Genomic DNA, 19,366 nt, shown 5'->3' with positions numbered 1-19,366 from the left:
CTAAAGTCTTAGAATTTAGGAATGCATCAATTATAGTATTCGAAGTTATGAACATATCAAAGTATTGAAGCAAGTTTTTGAATTTAGAAATACATCAATTATAGTTTTTGAATTATTTAAGAAGACCCATATATGAGAATACAACCTTTTTTTAAGAAAGAATTTGGCCATCAATGAACAAGTACACCTTTAAGGTAAAATCTTTAAAAAGAAGATATTGCACATTAATTAAAAAATATTGAAGTGAAGTTCTTGAATTTAGGAATACATCAATTATAGTTTTTAAAGTATTTAAGAATGCCCGTATTTGAGAAGACGACCTTTTTCTAGGAAGAATCTAACCATATACCTTTAAGATAAAGAAGTCATCACTCTTTTTTTTACTCCCATTTTTCAATATATTTTAAAAAAATCAAAAAATACAAAAACTCTCAAAATGCATTTTTAATGCAATTCAGCTAATTTCTTGTCCTTTTATGGTTTTTTACCCCTTTCCCTTATTGTGTTTATATTTTCAATTTTTTAAAACAAATCAGGAAAGAAAAAGAAAACAAATTATTAGTGAGTATAATGTAATGAATGATGGGGACTAATTTGAACATTGAAAACCCCATCCCCAAACAGCTCAAAAAATAGAAAACTAATAGTATATTGACCCGTTTTGGACTAATTATAGTTTATGAATTTAGGAATAAATCAACATATTGAATCTAGTAATATATCAATTATTTTCTACATCCTTGTGTATCCTATCTTCTATCGCACCGAGCTTGGAATATATATCAATTTCTGATATAAATCCCTCACAATCTGATCATCTCAAGTTTCTTTCGCTTTCTACTTGGAAACACTGTAAAGTTTGGCCCAGGAGACCAAAATAGAATTTTGGGCTGGTAACAGTCTGCCTTTTCCTTTTCTTTGGACTAAAAGCTATTATTATGTACACACCATTGAAGCGCCTTGAAGATGGATATGTGTTTTGACCCTTTGAAGATTGATGTGAGCTTAGGCCTCTGTTTCCAAGATGGCATCTTGGGCCTAAATCATTTGTTCAACCTTTTCCTTTCTACTACTTATGAGACGGTCCTGTGTTTCACTTCACGTTAACATGTTCAATAAACTTCGGATATGTGTTTCCTTTCAGGTTAATATGTTAAGTATGAATGTAAGTCATAATATGTTGTTTAGTATTTTGTTTGAGGATGGACAAGGCAGTTCTCATTCAAGCTATGAGGAGACAAATCACAATTTGCTGCATTTTCGCAAGGTAACACCTAGATAGGAAGGAAGGAAAGAAAGAAGCAAACTTCGGTTATGAGTAACAACACTACATCACAACAATCAGTATTCTAGGGTTCCTTGATTTGTATGTAGTTAGCTGAACAAAAGCCCGTCGACAGGTTTCATCAATCTAAATATTTATACGTTTAGGATACGGCAAGAGACAGAAGGGAGTAATTGGGACTTTGGAAGCAAGGGAACACCACAGTCGTGGTGCATTTCTGTGTAAATTGCAGTGCAGATCCGCACAGGGCACAACATACAACATAGGATGACACGACTAAAGCTCCATCTTAATTTGTGGGCTCTCAGCACTGGTCTGCTGTATAAGCTCTGTCTCGATATTGTTTGAAACAATACTTCCACCATTATAACCATTCATCAACAATTTCCCTATTTTTGATCTCCATTCTGAGCTATCCTTCTCATTCTTCCTGTCATGAAAAACTCTGTCACAGTAGTTTAGCATGGTTCCTAAGCCACTATTAGGTGTCCAACCATACTGCATCAACACCTGAGCCTCGCCTTCAGTTATGTCTTCACCAACCTTAATCAAAGATTTGAATGCTTTAGAGACATAGACGAATCAATTTGATGGAAGCCTTCAAAACAAATAAATTATCAAATTCAGCAAACTAGTCTCATGAAGGGGGTGTGGTAATCTGCCTAACCACTACCCTTAGAAATAAGTGCAAAAATGACATACGTCAGGTGAGATGGTATTTTTACCCTCACAAACAAACCTAGCTCGACCTAGAGCATTGTTGTTCCAGGTCATGCACTGCCCAGTTTACATGGACTTAGACAATAACTCTCCTGCCAGCTCTCTGAGCCAATCAGCAGACTAGTATGTGGTGATATCAAGTCCATTTAGCAACCGATCAAATGATGCCAAAACAAGTACCGGTAGTCAGCCAAGGAAAACAGATTTAAGTTCTTACCGATAATGGTCTGTTCTCAACCACACCAACCCTGCCACAGTTGGTAAGTTTCATGGCAGTCACCAGACGCTTAATCTGCCAATCAATGGACATGGAATCTACCAGCTCAAAGAAATATGTTGCATAGCCATATTCAGGGCGTTCCAGCACTATTCTGTATTCAAGTGAAACTGAACACCATCACTTTCCAGTACAATATGTAGAGAATACTAACTTGAAGAATAATTTCTCTTGCAGAAATACCTGTTATGCTTTTTAAAGACAAATACAAATGACTGAAGATCTCGGCACCAACCCCATTCAGCAGGCCAATTACGAAACCGAAGATGCCGTGTCTAAAGAAGACAAGTCATAAATATTATTTTTAAAGTGTTTAATAAAAGAAGGTACAACTCTATCAACAACCACAAGTCCCCTGTTCCCCCTAATTTTTACAGTAAACTTGTTACCTGCTCTACAAGAGAGAAGAGACATTCCAAACAATAACTAGGTCTTGAGGCCTTCGCACATTGTATGGGAGCAAGCTTTAGTAAGGAGCTACGCTGGAAAAGTAGCTGTACCACAGACAAAGAAAGATGCTAGCATCAGAACAGATATGAATTTGCAAAGCACATGACTTAATTAGGAAACATAAAAAGTACATTTCTAATTCTTACTTTTTCCTAGTTAATTAGAAGGCCAGAAGACGACAATGATGACATGTTAAAAAATGGAAACAAAGGCCAATAGGAAGAAATATTGAATCCCTAAATTTTGTATTAGTCACAAATATCTAGAAATTATAGATATCACAATCTCAGAAAATCACAGTCGACCTTTGACATAACAGCTTCAAGCTCTCCAAATCCATCTTCAATAAATGATTCATCTATGGCCTCATCATCATCTGCCTCTCCATAAAGCTTGATTTCTTCAAGAGATACCCCTTGTTCAACTAACACCTGCCAATTGACATTTTCAGCGAGAACAAAATCTGAATTTCACAGAAAAGGGACAAGAAAGTTGCATGCATTACCTGCAGAAGTCCAGGAGCATCTTCCTCCAGTGCTGTTTCAACAGAGTCCCTGCAATTCAACAATCAATAGATCCAAAAATTGAGGGTTTACAGAATGTGGGTGTGAATCACAGACACAAGTCCAGCTTTAGGGAGGGCAAGACATACGTGGCGGTTTTCTTCCTTTTCCGTGGTTGGATGAACCTTATCGGGTCTGGAACAGTCGAGCCATACTCAACATCAGAAGGGATGGCTTTATGCAAGCATTCAGAATTCCCTGAAATCTTTGATTTAGAACTCTTCCATTTGATCGGCATTTTGATGCGATCTTGCAATTGCATATGATCCAACTTGTCTTTGTACAGTTTATTGGGGATTTCAAGTTCAGTCTTCACTGGCACCTTGTTATTGGAGAAGTTAGAGACACTGATTCTGTTGTGCAATTCATTGTTATCCAATGGTTCAGCCTTGACATTGATCATGGTTGATAAACTTGAGCAAGCCATACTATCAGCTGTTGCAGGCATGAAATGCAGTTTCTGGCATGAATTTGACTCCATGTTCAATCCCTGAAGCTAGCATATTCAGTCACTTTCTTTCAGAAGAAAGGCAACAAGATGTCATGTCTCTGACAAAGAATAAATTTCATATTGGCCTCATAGTATAAAATATATAAAATCCCTTATTTTTTCTTTCAACGTTGCCATAGAGCATATGCTCTATATTCTCCACATACACGCAGAAAGAGTCAAGAGAACAATTTATCCACCAGCCAAAAATAATCACGTGGAACATTAACTTACATTTCATAATCCAATCTGAACTCAGTTAACCATGCACAGGAAATATATTGTTCGTGCCACATGTATCATTGAGCACAAAAAGAGAAACAAGGAGAATTAAATACAAAGTAATCACTCTAAAATAGGCTTCACACACACACACACACAAAATAAAAGGCATAAACAAGTGTTGACAGAGTTACAAAAATGTCAACACATACATTGCTGGGAGGGGAAAAAATCCATAACATAGCTTTATCAATTATCTAGCAAAAGTCACACCATTTTATGACTTGAGTTTTAAACACCACAGAAAGCCATGAAAGCATATAGGCAAAAGGTTTCTCAGGTAGCCACTCAGGCCAATGTACATATGTCATACACCAAAATGCTCAATCAAATAATAATAATAATAATAATAATAATAATAATAATATATAAACTATAGTCAAGTCTAAAAATCTAACGAAGAGCAGTAAATGAACAGTTGATAAATGCTCCAAGAAATTCAACTACAAGAAGAGAAGAGTAGAAGGTCATTGCAAAACAAAATTTGCACAAGGGAAGTATAACAAGGTTAATGATTTTTCAATGTGAACAGCTGCACGATGTAAATGCCTACACCTCAAATATTCTAGCAGTCTTCAACAATTGACACAATATTACACATCAGCAATCAGATTAAAAGGATAACAAATTACCTCCAAATTTGTCTTTTCCAACCTCAACATTTTCCTGGAAAGTAACACGAAAAAAGAATAGTTAATTGTTGGAGGAAAAAAAGGGCACGAAGGCACAAGGATAGTGCTACAACTTGTGGTGAGGGGGGTTACAGCCCCTTGAAATTTTTTATAAGATTTAAGTTTAACCCTAACTTTTGAGGGTTCATTCAATTAGGCCCTGCCAAAAACTTGCATATTTTATTTATGAACAAGTTATTTAGATTAATTTTATGTCCATCCTATTATTTTTTTTCCCCATATTGGCTCTCATTTACTTTACTCTAGCTGTACCACTGCAGAGAAATGAGTGCAAGGACACCAAAACTTTAGGCAGTTAACTCCACCAAAAGACATAAAAATAACACCTTGATAGCAGCATCCCTTGCCGCACCCTCAATACAACATGATCAAGGTCATCTGCACAGTCATCAGGACTATTACTCTTGACCTTAATTGTTTGCAAATCAGCACCCGCAGAACCAGTCATGCTATCTCCTAATGTGCTCTGAACATTATTATATGAACACTTGACCTCCGCTTCAGCAGGTTGACCCTGCACCAGTAAATTCTGGGTTAAAGTGCAAACAACTGTCTCAACTTTCTCAATTCCAAAACCATTACCAGCAACTTCTGAACACATTACCTGATCCAAACAAACATGTGCATTTACTTTAGTCCCCTGACTACTGCAATCTCCCGACTTAACCAAGTCTTGCCCACCAATGCCATTCTGCAAACATTGATTTACTGCAACTTTGCTACCTTCTCTCACATTAGCAGAAGAGGCACTCACAGAAACTTCCTGTAGACTCCACATAAATGCGAGAAGAAAGAATATTGTATCATATCATATGTATAGGCATTCGCATGAATTTAATTCCAGAAAAGTAATAATTCAAACAACTATTTACCAAAAATAATACTAAATAAAAAGACCCACAACACCATATTTCACACAATTGCCAAAAACAAATAAAGAAATTAAATTACACCGGGCGCGAAAGAAGCTAGTTACCTGGGAATCCTCGTACTCCTTTTTAACAACAACAGAAAAATTGGACCTATACAAGAAATCAATCATCAAAAAAAAAAAACCACGAAGAAAATCACACAAGGAATTGCACCTTAAAAGAAAAAAAAACGAAACTTCAGATATACAAATAACATAAACATAATCACATAAAAAAATGAAAAATTTATGAAAAAAATTAACTCACTCACGTTCTATTTGGTTTCCCTGACAGTAATAATCTACGACGTTGTAGTAGAGGAAGATGGTCAAGCTCGTGGGACCAATCACCAATGTCATTGAATTCTTGCTCAGGTTTTATGGGAATTACTTTTGAACCATACAATCGCGCCATTTTTTTCTTCTTTTTCGAGCTTCTCATTCACTCACATAATCCACTTCCATGAAGCCAAGACTGTCTCTTTATCTACGAAATTTAAATAAAATGGATAGCAAGAGAAATGATTTCATTTCTGAATTAGCGTTTTGTGTTTCGGTTTTGATTTGGGAAATTAGGGGTTTTGTATTCTAGGGTTTTTTGAAATATTGAAATGGAGGGGAGGGGGGTGTTTGGGGGAGCTAAATGGCGCGAGGGAAGATAAAAGACCAGGGGGGAAAATGCAAAAGGCGTGGGACTGGAATTGAATTGAATTCCACGATTTGACACGCTTCTAAACAATTCTTCTCTTTTCTTTCTAGCTTTAAAAGAAGGAGAGGATAGGGGTAAAATGGTTAAATTATTTTTTATCCCAGAGGAGGAGAGGGTACGAGGTAAAATGGTTAAATTATTTTTTATCCCTCTAACATTTTGATTTTGTTAATTGCATCTCTTAACAATTTAATTTGTTAATATGACCCTTTTATTTCATGACTATTGTTAATATAAACTTTTCATCTTCATGTATGTGTGTGTGGGGGGGTATGTTCTGGTATGCCCAAATCATCCTTTGAATTTGGAAATTTAATGTTAGGGTTAGGGTTAGGGTTTAGAAAATGAAGGAGAAAAGGTTAATAGTAGCCTTTCTTTATTACATAATAATAACTAAATAAACTAGAGTTTTTGGGACTCAAACCTGCTTTCGTTGAAGGAAGCTATTAGATTTATAATTGATATGGTAATATTTATTTTTATGTTTTAAAAATATTTATATAATTGCTAAATTATAGTAATATCTATTTTTATATTTTAAAAATATTTTTAAAGAATTTTAATTTTTATATTTGAAATTAATATTTTTTTGTATTTTTATATTATTTTAATACGGTGATATAAAAATAATTTATAAAAATAAAAAATATTGGTAATATAAAAATAATTTGTAAAAAAAATAATATTATTTTAATATACATTTAAATAAAAAATACTTTAAAAATAAACTATATCTATAGTCCTAAAAATATATTTATTTAATATAATCATTTTTTTAAAATACATTCTTATTTCTTTTTTTATTTAGTAATTCTATTTTAAAACACAAACCTCACCCAACCTAAGAAATCCCATCTAATTTTATTGATTTCTTAATAAAAAATATATATCCTTTTCTGTTAAAAAAAAATTCAGATATAAGAGAAGGAAAAAATGTTTGACTCGATTTTTTTTATTTAATTTCCTTTAAATTCTATTTACTTAGATGAACAGTGCATTGATCAATGTGGAAATATGAGAGCTAAGGATGGGGTTATGAAACTGGAGACCGGCAAAACCTAAAAGCGTGGAATAAAAAAAATACAACAAAAACATTTTATTTTTTTGGGTTTTTTGCAAAATAAAATAAAAATAATCCAATAAAAAAAAAACACGGATTATCTTCCCCTGCAACAGTTATTACAACAAAATCAACGAAGTAGTTCTTTCCTCCAGCAAGCTGACAGAAACGAGATACAGTCGGCGAAGTTTACTTTATCCTCTCCTTCACCCTCAAGAGACAAAGGATTTATAGTCTAAAAATCTTTCCTTTCAAGATAAAATCTCTACTTTTCTACAAATGGGTCTCTTTGATTCCCTTCTAAACTGGCTCAGGAGGTAAATTTCCCTCACTTTTTTTTTAATTTTTTGGTATTTCTTTTTTATTTTGTTGGTTGTGTTTGCTCTTTTAGTCTTGATTGGATGATGAAAATGTTTTGGAAAAGATGTGATGTTATTTATCATATATGCCGATTAATTGAACTAGATTTAATTTGTTAAGCGGCTGCTCGAGTGTTGCTAAATTAGTATGTTCGATATCAATTTGTTTTTCTAATGATTTTGAGGTGATAAAGTATACTAGGTTAAGAAATAATGTAATCAGGTGATAAAGTTTAAATATTGATGGTCGAAAAGTATACTAGGTTAAGAAATAATGTAAGCAAAATAAAATTATTCAAAGGGAAAAGAAAATTGTGGACATCATTTGTATGTCTGTGATGGGATGATATGTGGATTGTAAACGTAACTATATTCGTTTTAGCTCTCCCAAGATTAATATTCAAGAGACATGAATTATTCATGAGGAGTATTTCGTTGCATAGTTTCTTTTATGCGTTTCGTTTAGTTCTTGTATGCAAGATTTTCATGATAAAAGAAGAGCTTTTGGAAATGGGTTATCTTTAAGCAGTGCCTAGATGTTGATAGAGAATACACATGAACAAAAAGAGAAAAGTAAGTTTGTTGTGGAAAATTGGATTAATATAAACGAATAAAGGATTTGAGCTTTGTGCTTAGGCATATAAAAGGGAATTATATATATATAAACCAGATGCCATATAGTGGGAATAATTTCGCATAAATTGCTGAATATGAAGGAAAGAGATGTACCCTTTCACATTGTATTACTTCATGAATTAGGAGTAGAAAGTCATCGCATCATAGAGTTTCAGCTGTTGTTCAAACGGGTAGGTGTTGTTGCTCTGTGATTAATGATCTTGGACTTATCAAGACAATAAAGAGTAGCTGCTCTGAAGATTAAACATATGCATAAAAATACTGCACGGCTGTGGTGGAGTTAAAATCTGTATAATTTTCTGTGAGAATGTCATTGCTTGTCTTGCACATGATTAGATACCATCTCATGAACCTGACCAAAACTTGAAGCCATTGTATGAAGAGGATGGTGGGGGGTTCATTTCTGTTCGTTTCTAGTCCTCTGATACTTATTCTGTAGGCAATAGTAGTAAAAATGATATTTTTGATTGATGTCATAGAACATTTTTGGCTTAGAAAGAGCCGAGCAGCTTCCCTAGTATGAGAAAGCAACTGTGGTCAAATGGTTATTTGATGAACTTCTGGAAAGTTGGTTCACATTCTCTTGGAATGTTGTTGACTTATCCAAGCGTGCACAGCTTTTTTAATTCTTAATGTTATTTTTAATCTGTTTGTCTAATAACTGTAATAACCAATGCACATTACTTCTTTCCATTGATTTTGCCTTCTGCTTCTGACATTTTATCAGCTTATTCTTTAAACAAGAAATGGAGCTATCCCTTGTAGGCCTCCAGAATGCTGGAAAGACATCTCTTGTTAATTCCATTGCTGTAAGTTGACCAGGCACATATTTATGGGTTTTAGTGAGTGGCTCCCTTTTAACATTTTTTCTTTTATGTTTACCAGGCAGGTGGCTACAGTGAGGACATGATTCCAACTGTAGGTGTCTTTTCCTTGAACAAATTCCAAATAAAGCATTTGGTGATGTTTAAAAGATATAGAATTTTCATACTATGAAAACCAGGTTGGATTCAACGTGCGAAAAGTTACAAAAGGCAATGTGACAATAAAGCTTTGGGATCTTGGAGGGCAGCGGAGGTTTCGTACAATGTGGGAGCGTTTTTGTCGTGGAGTCTCTGCAATTCTGTAATACCACCCATTCTCTTAGTCATCTTTGTTATGCCATTATCACTTCTCTTTATTTTTATTTTATTAGAATGCACTACCTATCAGGAACTAGCGAGAAACACTATCTTTTAGTTCCAGGATGATAAGTCAAAGTCATACCAGACCTTGTAATCCGCATCTATCATCTAATTTTTCCATGAAAACCCTGATTAACTCTTCTTTTGATCTTTGAACTGGTTTTTTTTTAAGGCTACCGAAGCTTTTGCCCCAATAGAGCTTTGGCTTTTGTTAGCTTAATCGATGACATTGTTTGAAATAGGTATGGGTGTGGGCTATATTTGGCTTTTCTCAATGTCTATGTTAAAGTACCCATAAAGCCAAAACTTTTATTTTTCTTTGTTGCCCACACACATCCACATATTTAACTGCATGTGAATGAGTTCTTTTCTCTTCTCCCACAGGAAAAAATAAAGTACTGATAATAGAACACATACCTTGTCACATCCGAAATGCTCTCTCCTGCTGCATAGGAAAGCATCAATAGCCAAAAGAGAGAAGAAATGCTAACATACTGAATGACTACCTAGTCATACAGTTTATTGTTATGCAAGAAATTTCATTTTCTCAAATTAAATAATGCATTAAGAGGTCATGTTACTTTTGGTAATGGAAAATAAGGGAAGATGACAATAATGTTTTTTTTAACTTGGAATAGTTGTCCCAATCCTTATTCTTGCAGATTCCATGTTTTCTTTTTATATTGCCTTCACTCTGGTTAGCTAGAGCATTAGTGGATGATATCCGCTGTTGTTTTCTCCTTGGTGTCTGTTTAATGGACTAACTCTTTTATTTTCCATCTTGATTGATGCAAAGACAGATACGTAGTTGATGCAGCTGACAGGGACAGTGTTCCCTTATCCAGAAGTGAGTTACATGACCTCCTAACCAAACCTTCCTTGAGCAGAATCCCTTTGCTTGTCGTTGGCAACAAAATTGACAAGTCAGAAGCTTTTTCCAAGCAAGCTTTGGTGGATCAGCTGTGAGTTTAGTCCTACTATATGATGTAGACTTTGTTTCTAATTTTTCCCTCAAGAATTAAAGGTAGACATTGTTTTCTTTTTTGTATTTTGTTGGATGGTTTCAGAGGTCTTGAATCAATCACAGATAGAGAGGTTTGCTGCTATATGATCTCATGCAAGGACTCCACAAACATAGACATTGTTATTGATTGGCTTATCAAGCACTCAAAAAAAGCAACAGGGTCTGTAGTTTGACTCTCTTCTAGTTGATGCTCTCTTGTACAGTAAAAAAGGTGAAGAACCAAGCCTAGAAGCACAGATTAGGCAATACAAATTCTTCCTGGTGGAATTTGTTTGCTGGTTTTTAGATCCTGGTTGCATTCCAAATGTTTTGTTTTTTACACTGTACAGTACCATAATGCTTGCAGCGAGTTGTTTGTGTATTTTCTATAAATTTATTTCCTCGTGTATTTTAATCTTCGGAATTTGAGCCTGTCTGCTTATTTTACAAGTTTTCTTGTATTTGTAATGTTTACTACTGTGCTTATATTGATAAAAGCTACGATGATCAAATGTCCAAATGAAACCAAAGCAGCATTTTTACTGGGAGGACAAAGGGATTGTGTCATTTAAGCATCTGTTTTTCATGTTTTATTGGAGGTTTGCAGAAAGGTGCAATTAAAATAATTTTCTAACACTCTTTTTGGAGGTAGGGGCATGGAATTCCTTTTCCTTTCTGCTTTTCTTCTAGCCTCAAGGAAATGCCGTGCTGGTAACAGTCGTGATCTCCAACTCCCCGGACAGCTAAGAACACCCTCAATAATTGCAACTCAATGTCTTAATTTCTGCCTGTAAACCTAGATGCGAATGTTGACCTGGATCGCAGAAAGCAGAAAGATCTTTCCTGGGATAAACAGGCAATGGTGTCAGCTAATGTGTAGACAGCAGAAAACGGAGCTGGATTGAAGAAGTCTAGCAGCTAGAGGGCCTTGTTCCAGAGTCAGTAATGGGGCTATCATTGACCAAATAAGGTTTCTTTCTTTCTTATATTGGTTAATAGTTTATTAATAATTGCAAATAATGCAACCCAGAGGACAGTTGGATGTGCCCACGACATCCTACTACCCCCTATCAAATTGCCAACTAGATCAGCACTCTTAATAATCGAACTGCCACCACATTAGGACATGTACAAATCATGGCTGCCACTCCGCGTTGAAGACCTTGGTGCCTACAGATGGCAGACAAGAGCAGCGGGAATTACGTTAATGGTAAGCATCGAAGATTTTCTCTTCTTCGAGATTTGTCAACCAATAATTACAACAATATTGAAAAGATCCCATGCCATTTCACCTTGCAATACTAGCTCCTTGAGGTTATTCCAATTTCCACTCGATTCCCATTAATACAGAAGGGAGAAGATACTAAACCAACATTGAAAGTACAAAATTGTTGTGTCGTATAGATTGTTTCCAAGTTAATTCTAGTTCATATAGGACATGTAAGGTAGGATTACTTTCTTGAGTGATCTCTAAGGTTGAATGATTGCTTTCGGAGGTGTGTATCTCAGACAAGACAGTTTTAAGAGAGAATCAAAAAAGATCTCGAGTTAGTATCAACAAAAATATGTTAGTCCTAGGTCAAGTCTTTTCCCTTACATGCCTATATGGATTTGGTTCATCCTTTCTTTTGTTGGGTCGTTTTCTGCTTTATAGTACTGGATTTCATTTTCTGAAGAACTATCGTGACAGGAGTACTGGATTTCATTTTCAAATCAACAACCTTGACTATTGTTAATTTCGAAAGACAATAAGGCAATTATTTTTTTTTCATGGACAACACTTAGATTCAAAGAATGATGCCAAGGATAATTGTGTTTAGAGCAACCGCTCTGCAAATTTATGGATCTCTGCAATGCATGTTAACATATATGACTGAAACGTGAAAAGCTAATATTCATAGCTATTAAACCAACATAAGTCAACTTGACACAAGTATGATGTTATAGGTTCAACCTGAGTTAATATATATATATATATATATATATATACTTTTAATAAAATTAAAATAATATTATTTTAATTTTTTTATATTAATTGAGTTTTCATTATATTAACCGAGTATTATAATCAAACTAGTAAAAAAATAAAAGTAATAAAGGGATTTACTACAACTAGATGAGATTATGTTATAAAAAAATTATATAAACGACCTAGTAGATATTTTTGTGAACTAGAGAAATAGAGTTAAGCCTAAAATGAATTCTGATCGATTCAAATTAATATAATAATTAAAATAAACTATAAATTTTCATATGAATGTTGAATCAAGTTTAAAAAATTTTGCAGGCCTACTTCAATAAAAGATTGTTTTTTCAATTCATCTGCTATATGGAACTCCTTAAATTAGGTTATGAACATGTTTGATTTCATTTTGTTATTTTTCTTGATTTTTTTTTATTTTATGATTTTTAGTTGCGAAGGTTTAACTCATGGTGCTTATCTTTTCTTATACTAGAACCTAAAATTTAACAAAAAAATCATTTTCAAACATTGTAAAAGCTATTAGTTTCTTAGTATCAAAGCAACGACATCTGACCTAACATATTAACTCAACCATGGATATCATATTGTCTTAACTTAGCATTTAATGGTACCAGAAAGAGAAGGGTGATATGGATCTGAGCTAAATCACAAACCCCATATGGTCCCACTCTTGAACAAAATTAGATCTGAGCTCATACAACTCAGTTTGAACAAATTAGATTTGTGGCCGAAGCAATAGTGCAGTTTCAAAGGGGACTATATCAGGTTAAGCAACGTCATACAACTCAGTTTCAACAAATTAAACCTGATTCACTAGAAGCAAAGAAACTGGATTATTTAAATTTGCTTGAAGACAATATATACCTGTAGCGGTGGCCATTTGCTGGAAAAGAAAAGGAAATGCTTGAGTCTCCCGATGTATGTTTCTCAGAAAGGAAAAAAAGAAGCAGCCAATTCTTTGTGAAAGTACTCGAGAAAGAATAAAGAAAGGGAGCACGCATCTTTGAATTTTGAAAGAAAGTTGAAGAACTCCAGGAGTAAGTGGTCTCTTTTAGTCAAATCATTGGTTCAATGTTATAAAACCTTTTCCAACTAATAATGGATTGGGAGATGCAAAAGCATGGAGAACAGAGGAAGATAAAATCATATCCCATGAGGAAGCATCCCATATTGTTGATTGCCAAGAAATAATTATAGAAAGTGACCGTTATGCTAAGCATGAACCGAGCAAGTGTCATACTGAATTATGAAGAGATTTTGTTGGAACTAGTCACCGTCGAGAGAGAGAGGGAGGCAAAAGCCACATCTTCCGGATGTAGTCAAGGGCTGTTTCGCATTTACATCAGTGGCAAGAAATCTTTGTAAACTCAAGTAGGATGTTTCTGTCTTGATCGATATGTCACAATGAGAAAGGCAAGACCAAGTCTTTGTCCAAATCAAACCATGAATGGACATGACCCTTAATTGATGATCAGATTGACATAGCACCTGCCTCTCAAATCATGATTGTTTATTGCATAATAATACCTTGATTGTTCATCTCCTCTGAAAAGTGCCTATAAAAAACAAATAAGGCCAACATTCATGCTTGTAAATCTAACGGAATCTCACGTACCAAAAGCTTAACATTCATGACCAAAAGCTTACAAAGGAAAAGCACCAAAGTAAAAGATGCTAAAAGAATTACAGGATCATGTACTCAACTGAAATAACTTGCTAGTTATTCACACTTACACACAGCCAAGTACAAATATTAATAATGTTGGAGTTCTCCTATGAAATACGACATGAAAGGTAAAACAAAATGCAGAAGTAAACTGCAGCTACGAAAACAAGGGCAAATGGACAGAAGGAATGGAAAAGGAAGAGTTCATAAATGAAATGAACCCGAGAAACAAACAAATGAAGTGCTATATTAAACAATGTATGGAACACCAGGAAACATTGACAGATTGCTGATGTTTCTTTGTCCTTTGAGAAGATGGTGGTGCATCTGAATCAACTCAACAAGTATGTTAAGAGGGCTTGTCATCTACAATGTCATGTCCTTGAGAGCTAGAGCGGCAAAGGTCCTCAATCTGGCTTCTCACCTTGGACATTGAAGGACGGTTATCAGGATATTGGGCAGTGCAATCGATTGCGAGCTGTAAGAGCTGAACCATATCTTCCTCTACAGTCTGATATCGAAGAAGCTCTAGATCAAACACCTCAGCAGTCCATTCTTCTTTGACAACAGATTGGACCCATCTTGGAAGGTCTACACCCTCATCATTCAACTGTGAATGTGTTGGAGCCTTTCCAGTGAGCAATTCCAACAGCAATATACCGAAGCTGTAGACATCAGCCTTTTGTGATACTTTACGAGCATCTGTCACTTCTGGTGCACGATAGCCATCGATACGGTTGGGCGCGGGTGTAAGACCTGCAAGGTGTGCAAGGCCGAAGTCGGAGACGCGGGCTTCAAGTGAAGTAGTAAGGAGGATATTTGATGACTTGATGTTTCCATGAGAGCTTGCCGGGCCTTGAGAGTGGATGTATGCAATTCCTCTGGCAGCTCCAAGGGCAATGCCAGACCTTGTCTCCCAATTCAATGGAGTCCTGCCAGACCCTTTATTTCCTGCAGTTGAAACAAAGTGTAATAAGAAAAAAAACCAACGTTCCAAAAGTTATCTCAATCATCTGTGCCTAATGAATCTCAACATAATCCAATGATTCATCCAAATCATGCAACGCTAATATTTAGACACAAAACCATGATTGAATACTTTCAAAAGACCAGTATGCAACAGCAAACTGCAGTTGTCTAGATATAACTATTCCCTCAAGGCAGTTTGAGAGGACTTTAATTGTTAGCAATCCAATGAGACATGATTTCTACCAAAAAAAGGCAGCTTAATAGTGATAAATATGATCTATTTCAGGTGAAGCAAAAACGGAAGTCCAAAACCATGTGTTCAGGATTTTAAATTACATGTGGTAAATCTCTGCAAAAATTTTGAGGTTTCCAGTAGTGTGCCGAATTATCAACAAAATTATTGCATTACATGAAACAAGCATGTCAGAAAACCCAAATCAAGTAATTAATTTAGAAAGATAACAGAATCATCTACTAGACATAAGAAAAATCAAACAACGAAGGTGATTAGGAAAGAAAGAACAACAATTATAACAAAAGAACCAAAAGGACTAAATCATGATGGAAAAGAAGGAAATGCTCACCATGCAAAAGCGCAGATAAACTTCCCATGGGCATGTAATCATGAACAAGAAACTTTTCATCCTGGCTGTAATAATAAGCCCTCAATGGAACCAAATTCTCATGATTCATCTTTCCAGCCCCTTCAATCTTCTCTCTAAATTCCTTCTCCGGTACCATTACTTCCTTCAGCCTCTTCACAGCCACCACCAACCCCACATCCAGAGTGGCCTTATAGGCAGTGCCAAAAGTCCCCTTTCCCAGAACCTCTGCAGAAGCTTTCAACAAGTCCTCCAAACCAAATGCCCTCGCCGTGTTCCCAAAGAACACCAAATTCTTAGCCCCACTGCTCTTAGCTTCACTTTTCACCACCGCCACAGCATGCCCTGCGCTTACATTACCACCTTCCCCAGCAGCCTTCCCACTAGGGATCTCAACTGCTATCTCCTTGGGCAGCTCAACATCTTTAGATCCTACTGTTTTGTCTCTCTTTCGTCGACACAAGAAGATCAAGATCATTAAAAGTAACAAAAATCCAATCACACATCCAACAGCAATACCAGCAATTGCTCCAGCAGACAACTTATCATCATTACTATTCCCATTTGAAGCACCATTGCAAGAAACCAAAGGCTTCCCACAAAGCAAGGTCCCTTGAAAAGAACTCAAGGGCTTGGTAGACAGCTTCTGAGGAACAGGACCAGTCAAATTGTTAAAAGAAACATTGAACTGATCAAGTGGCAAATTCAAGTCAGGAATAGTACCCGTAAGCTGATTCTCCTCCAAATACAAAGTATCCAACCTAGTCAAATTATTAAAACTTGGAGAGATCACACCTGAGAAGTTATTATTAGCCAAGTTTAACCTTACCAAGTTCTGCAACCTGAACAAGAATTCAGGAATCTCCCCAGAAAAGAAGTCCCCTTGCAAATAAAGATTACGTAGAGAAACAATATTGCCTATATCGGCAGGAATTGGCCCTGAAAGTGCATTGAACCTTACAGAAAGCGTTTGCAAACTTGTTAAATTTCCAAGAGCAACCGGCAACCGCCCTGAAAGTCCCATGCCAGGTAACCTTAACTCAACAACTGTGCTTCTATTTTGATCACAAAACACTCCTACCCATTGACATGGATTATCTGAAAGATTCCACAAGAGTGATCTGCCTCCAACTGCATCACGCAGAGTAACCAAAGCTGCCCTCTCTGAAGCTAGATCTGACTCCACAGTAGAAAAAGAATTCAGTGAAAGAAACACAAAGAAGGTTATCAAAAGCAAAAGGCTTGGTTTCGGCTTCATTTTTCGTGGCAAAACCAAAAATGCACCAAAAATGAAGACCAGCCCAGTAGAGTTAACTAGCTGTTATTAAGTTTGTCTTTGGTCTCTTCAAGTTTAGGACAGAATCAAGAAAGTTTATATTGGGACTTGAGGGTTCTCAAAAATCGAAATGGGGTGGTATGAATTCTTGAATTTTGTTTTCGTAGCAGATGTGAATTTGTTTATGACTTCTTTTAACTATGAGATGGTTGTGACCCCAGTGGGGGCGAGAGAGAGAGACGCAGAGGCAGAGACAGACAGAACTTGCTGTTGCTGTTTACTGTTAAAAGCCAAGCCAGTGGAGGGTAGAACTCACTTCCTTCGCTGAGTTGGCTATTGTTCTAGTTTAATAAAGAATTTCCAACAATGATACAGTGATTCTGGAATAATGATGACGATTTGGGAGAGGAAATTTGCCATACATGTTTCACCTCAGAGCCATAGTTGTTAAACTAAGTTTAACTCGTCAGGATGGAAAATTTACGATCTGGTGCTCAATTCAATTTAAGCACCACGATGCCGCTGGACAAACAATTTTTTTTTAATCTATAAAAAATAATAGGTAAAAAAAATTCAAGCTCAAAGCATGGCAATTTAAATATTTATAAAAAAACTAATAACAGTAAATAAATCATTAAAAAAAAAAACTACAATCGAGCCTATTTAGATTATAAAAACAACACAATGCTAACGTAATTGAAGAAAAATTGGCAAAAACTACAATCGAGCCCATTTAGATTATAAAAACAACACAATACTAACGTAATTGAAGAAAAATTGGCAAAAAAAAATCAAACTTAAAAAGAAAACATTAGCTTAAAATAAAAAAAAAATAAAAAAATTTAAACGAATCTCTTAAACATGATTCAATTAAAACAATACAGCTTGTTAAATTATGGATTCAGGTGAAATTTAAATGTTATCTAATTTAATTTTCAAAAATAAAATTATTGAAAAAACTATTAATAAAAAACTTGCAAAAAAAAATAAATAATAGGGCTATAATATGACATAAAAAACCCAATGACAATTAAATTAAAAAAAATATTATCGCAAAAAAAAAATTACAATTAAAAGAATTATGATCTAACTTGAAAGGTTAAAAATTCATAAAGGGTGAATTTGAAAATTATTTCTAATATGATAGATTATTTATAGATTAAAAAAGATGGAAGTGAAGTAAAAAAAAATGATTAGGGTTATCAAAATCAAACTAAAATAAATAAGAAAAAAAAGTTAAAAATATAATTAAACTGAAAAAAAGATAAAAAAAAAATAAGACAACATCAATTCAGGAAAAGAGAGAAAAACAAAGTAAATCTCTTCAACCTAATTTAATCTCTAAATTTACACCCTGTAAATGTTTTTACCTAAATTCAATTAAAAAATATAATTCTCAATTAATTTAATTTTAAAAGATGAGATTAGTAGAAAAGTATTGAAAAAACAAAACTTACAAAAACAACAAAAAAATAAGAATAAAATTTGATATGAAAATCTTAAAGAGGCTACAATTTAATGAAAAAAATAAAAAAATATCAAATAAAATAAATATAAACTAAAATAAGTACGACCAAGTTTTAAAAATTGAAAAAAATAGGAGTAAAATTAAAAATATTTAGAAAAATCAAATAAACCTAGACAAACATCATAATCATAATTAAATCTTAAAAAGCTTGTAACCTATAAAACCTTGGATCTAGGTCCTATCAAAAATTCTATTATAAGCCAATTTAGAAATATAAATTTAAAAAACTTATAAAAACAAAAAAAAATAACAAAAAAAGTCTCGAGTGAGCTTAGCAAATAATTTAGGTCAGCAAATTAAACACATAACATACAACATGAAATTGGGATGTCCTTATAAATAGAAAAGCAAGGAAAAATTAGCAAAGAAATATATATATATATATATATATATATATTAATTTAAGTTAATCTTTTAAATTTATTATTTGAATCATGAAACTGGAGTGACTCCATTCATTATACATTTAAATATTCAATTTCCAAAATAACCCTCCACAATCCTTTATTAATCTAACAAACATTAAGAGATGAAATTGAAAATAAAATCAATAAAAAAATCAATGAAAAACAAAAAAAAAATACCAATTGAAAAAATAGAATTAAACTTGACATAAAAATTAAATGAAATTAAATATATAAAAAAAATCAAATGAAATTAAATGTTCATGGATGGGGTTGTACAAAAAAAATTCATTAAGAAACATATTTAAAAAATAGAA

At 34.3% G+C, this 19,366-nt stretch overlaps 3 protein-coding genes across 6 annotated transcripts; 1 reads left to right on the top strand and 2 right to left on the bottom strand.

The window, feature by feature from the left end:
• Window positions 1–1,289: 1,289 nt before the first annotated feature.
• Window positions 1,290–6,422, bottom strand: LOC105108806 (uncharacterized). 4 transcript variants are annotated; one of them, XR_839124.1, is made up of 13 exons: window positions 5,942–6,422; window positions 5,736–5,781; window positions 5,364–5,522; window positions 5,086–5,288; window positions 4,700–4,733; window positions 3,385–3,785; window positions 3,238–3,286; window positions 3,038–3,163; window positions 2,672–2,776; window positions 2,466–2,557; window positions 2,223–2,376; window positions 1,988–2,106; window positions 1,742–1,828 (listed from the first exon to the last, which is right to left on the bottom strand). XR_839124.1 is itself a non-coding variant. In XM_011003261.1 (12 exons), the coding sequence occupies exons 1-12, from the start codon at window positions 6,109–6,111 to the stop codon at window positions 1,562–1,564; spliced, it is 1,806 nt and encodes a 601-aa protein (XP_011001563.1). In that variant the 5' UTR covers window positions 6,112–6,419; the 3' UTR covers window positions 1,290–1,561. The 4 variants fall into 4 exon arrangements, 3 of the variants coding, with proteins under 3 accessions (XP_011001563.1, XP_011001564.1, XP_011001565.1); XM_011003261.1 differs by lacking the exon at window positions 1,988–2,106 and having other exon boundaries at window positions 1,290–1,828; window positions 5,942–6,419; XM_011003262.1 differs by lacking the exon at window positions 1,988–2,106 and having other exon boundaries at window positions 1,290–1,828; window positions 5,086–5,273; window positions 5,942–6,418.
• A 1,121-nt stretch (window positions 6,423–7,543) lies between these two features.
• Window positions 7,544–11,168, top strand: LOC105108805 (ADP-ribosylation factor-like protein 8B). The gene is made up of 6 exons (XM_011003260.1): window positions 7,544–7,755; window positions 9,161–9,242; window positions 9,319–9,351; window positions 9,437–9,558; window positions 10,418–10,579; window positions 10,685–11,168. Exons 1-6 carry the CDS (start codon window positions 7,718–7,720, stop codon window positions 10,812–10,814), a joined length of 567 nt encoding a protein of 188 aa, XP_011001562.1. The 5' UTR covers window positions 7,544–7,717; the 3' UTR covers window positions 10,815–11,168.
• Window positions 11,169–14,216: 3,048 nt separating this feature from the next.
• On the bottom strand, window positions 14,217–17,528 carry LOC105108803 (probable inactive receptor kinase At1g48480). The gene is made up of 2 exons (XM_011003259.1): window positions 15,824–17,528; window positions 14,217–15,221 (listed from the first exon to the last, which is right to left on the bottom strand). Exons 1-2 carry the CDS (start codon window positions 17,097–17,099, stop codon window positions 14,620–14,622), a joined length of 1,878 nt encoding a protein of 625 aa, XP_011001561.1. The 5' UTR covers window positions 17,100–17,528; the 3' UTR covers window positions 14,217–14,619.
• Between the last annotated feature and the right edge of the window lie 1,838 nt (window positions 17,529–19,366).

The sequence above is a fragment of the Populus euphratica genome, unplaced genomic scaffold (genome assembly GCF_000495115.2).
Source record: "Populus euphratica unplaced genomic scaffold, PopEup_1.0 scaffold403.1, whole genome shotgun sequence".
NCBI classification, from domain to species: domain Eukaryota; kingdom Viridiplantae; phylum Streptophyta; class Magnoliopsida; order Malpighiales; family Salicaceae; genus Populus; species Populus euphratica.
This window is presented reverse-complemented; position numbering and strand designations above follow the sequence as displayed.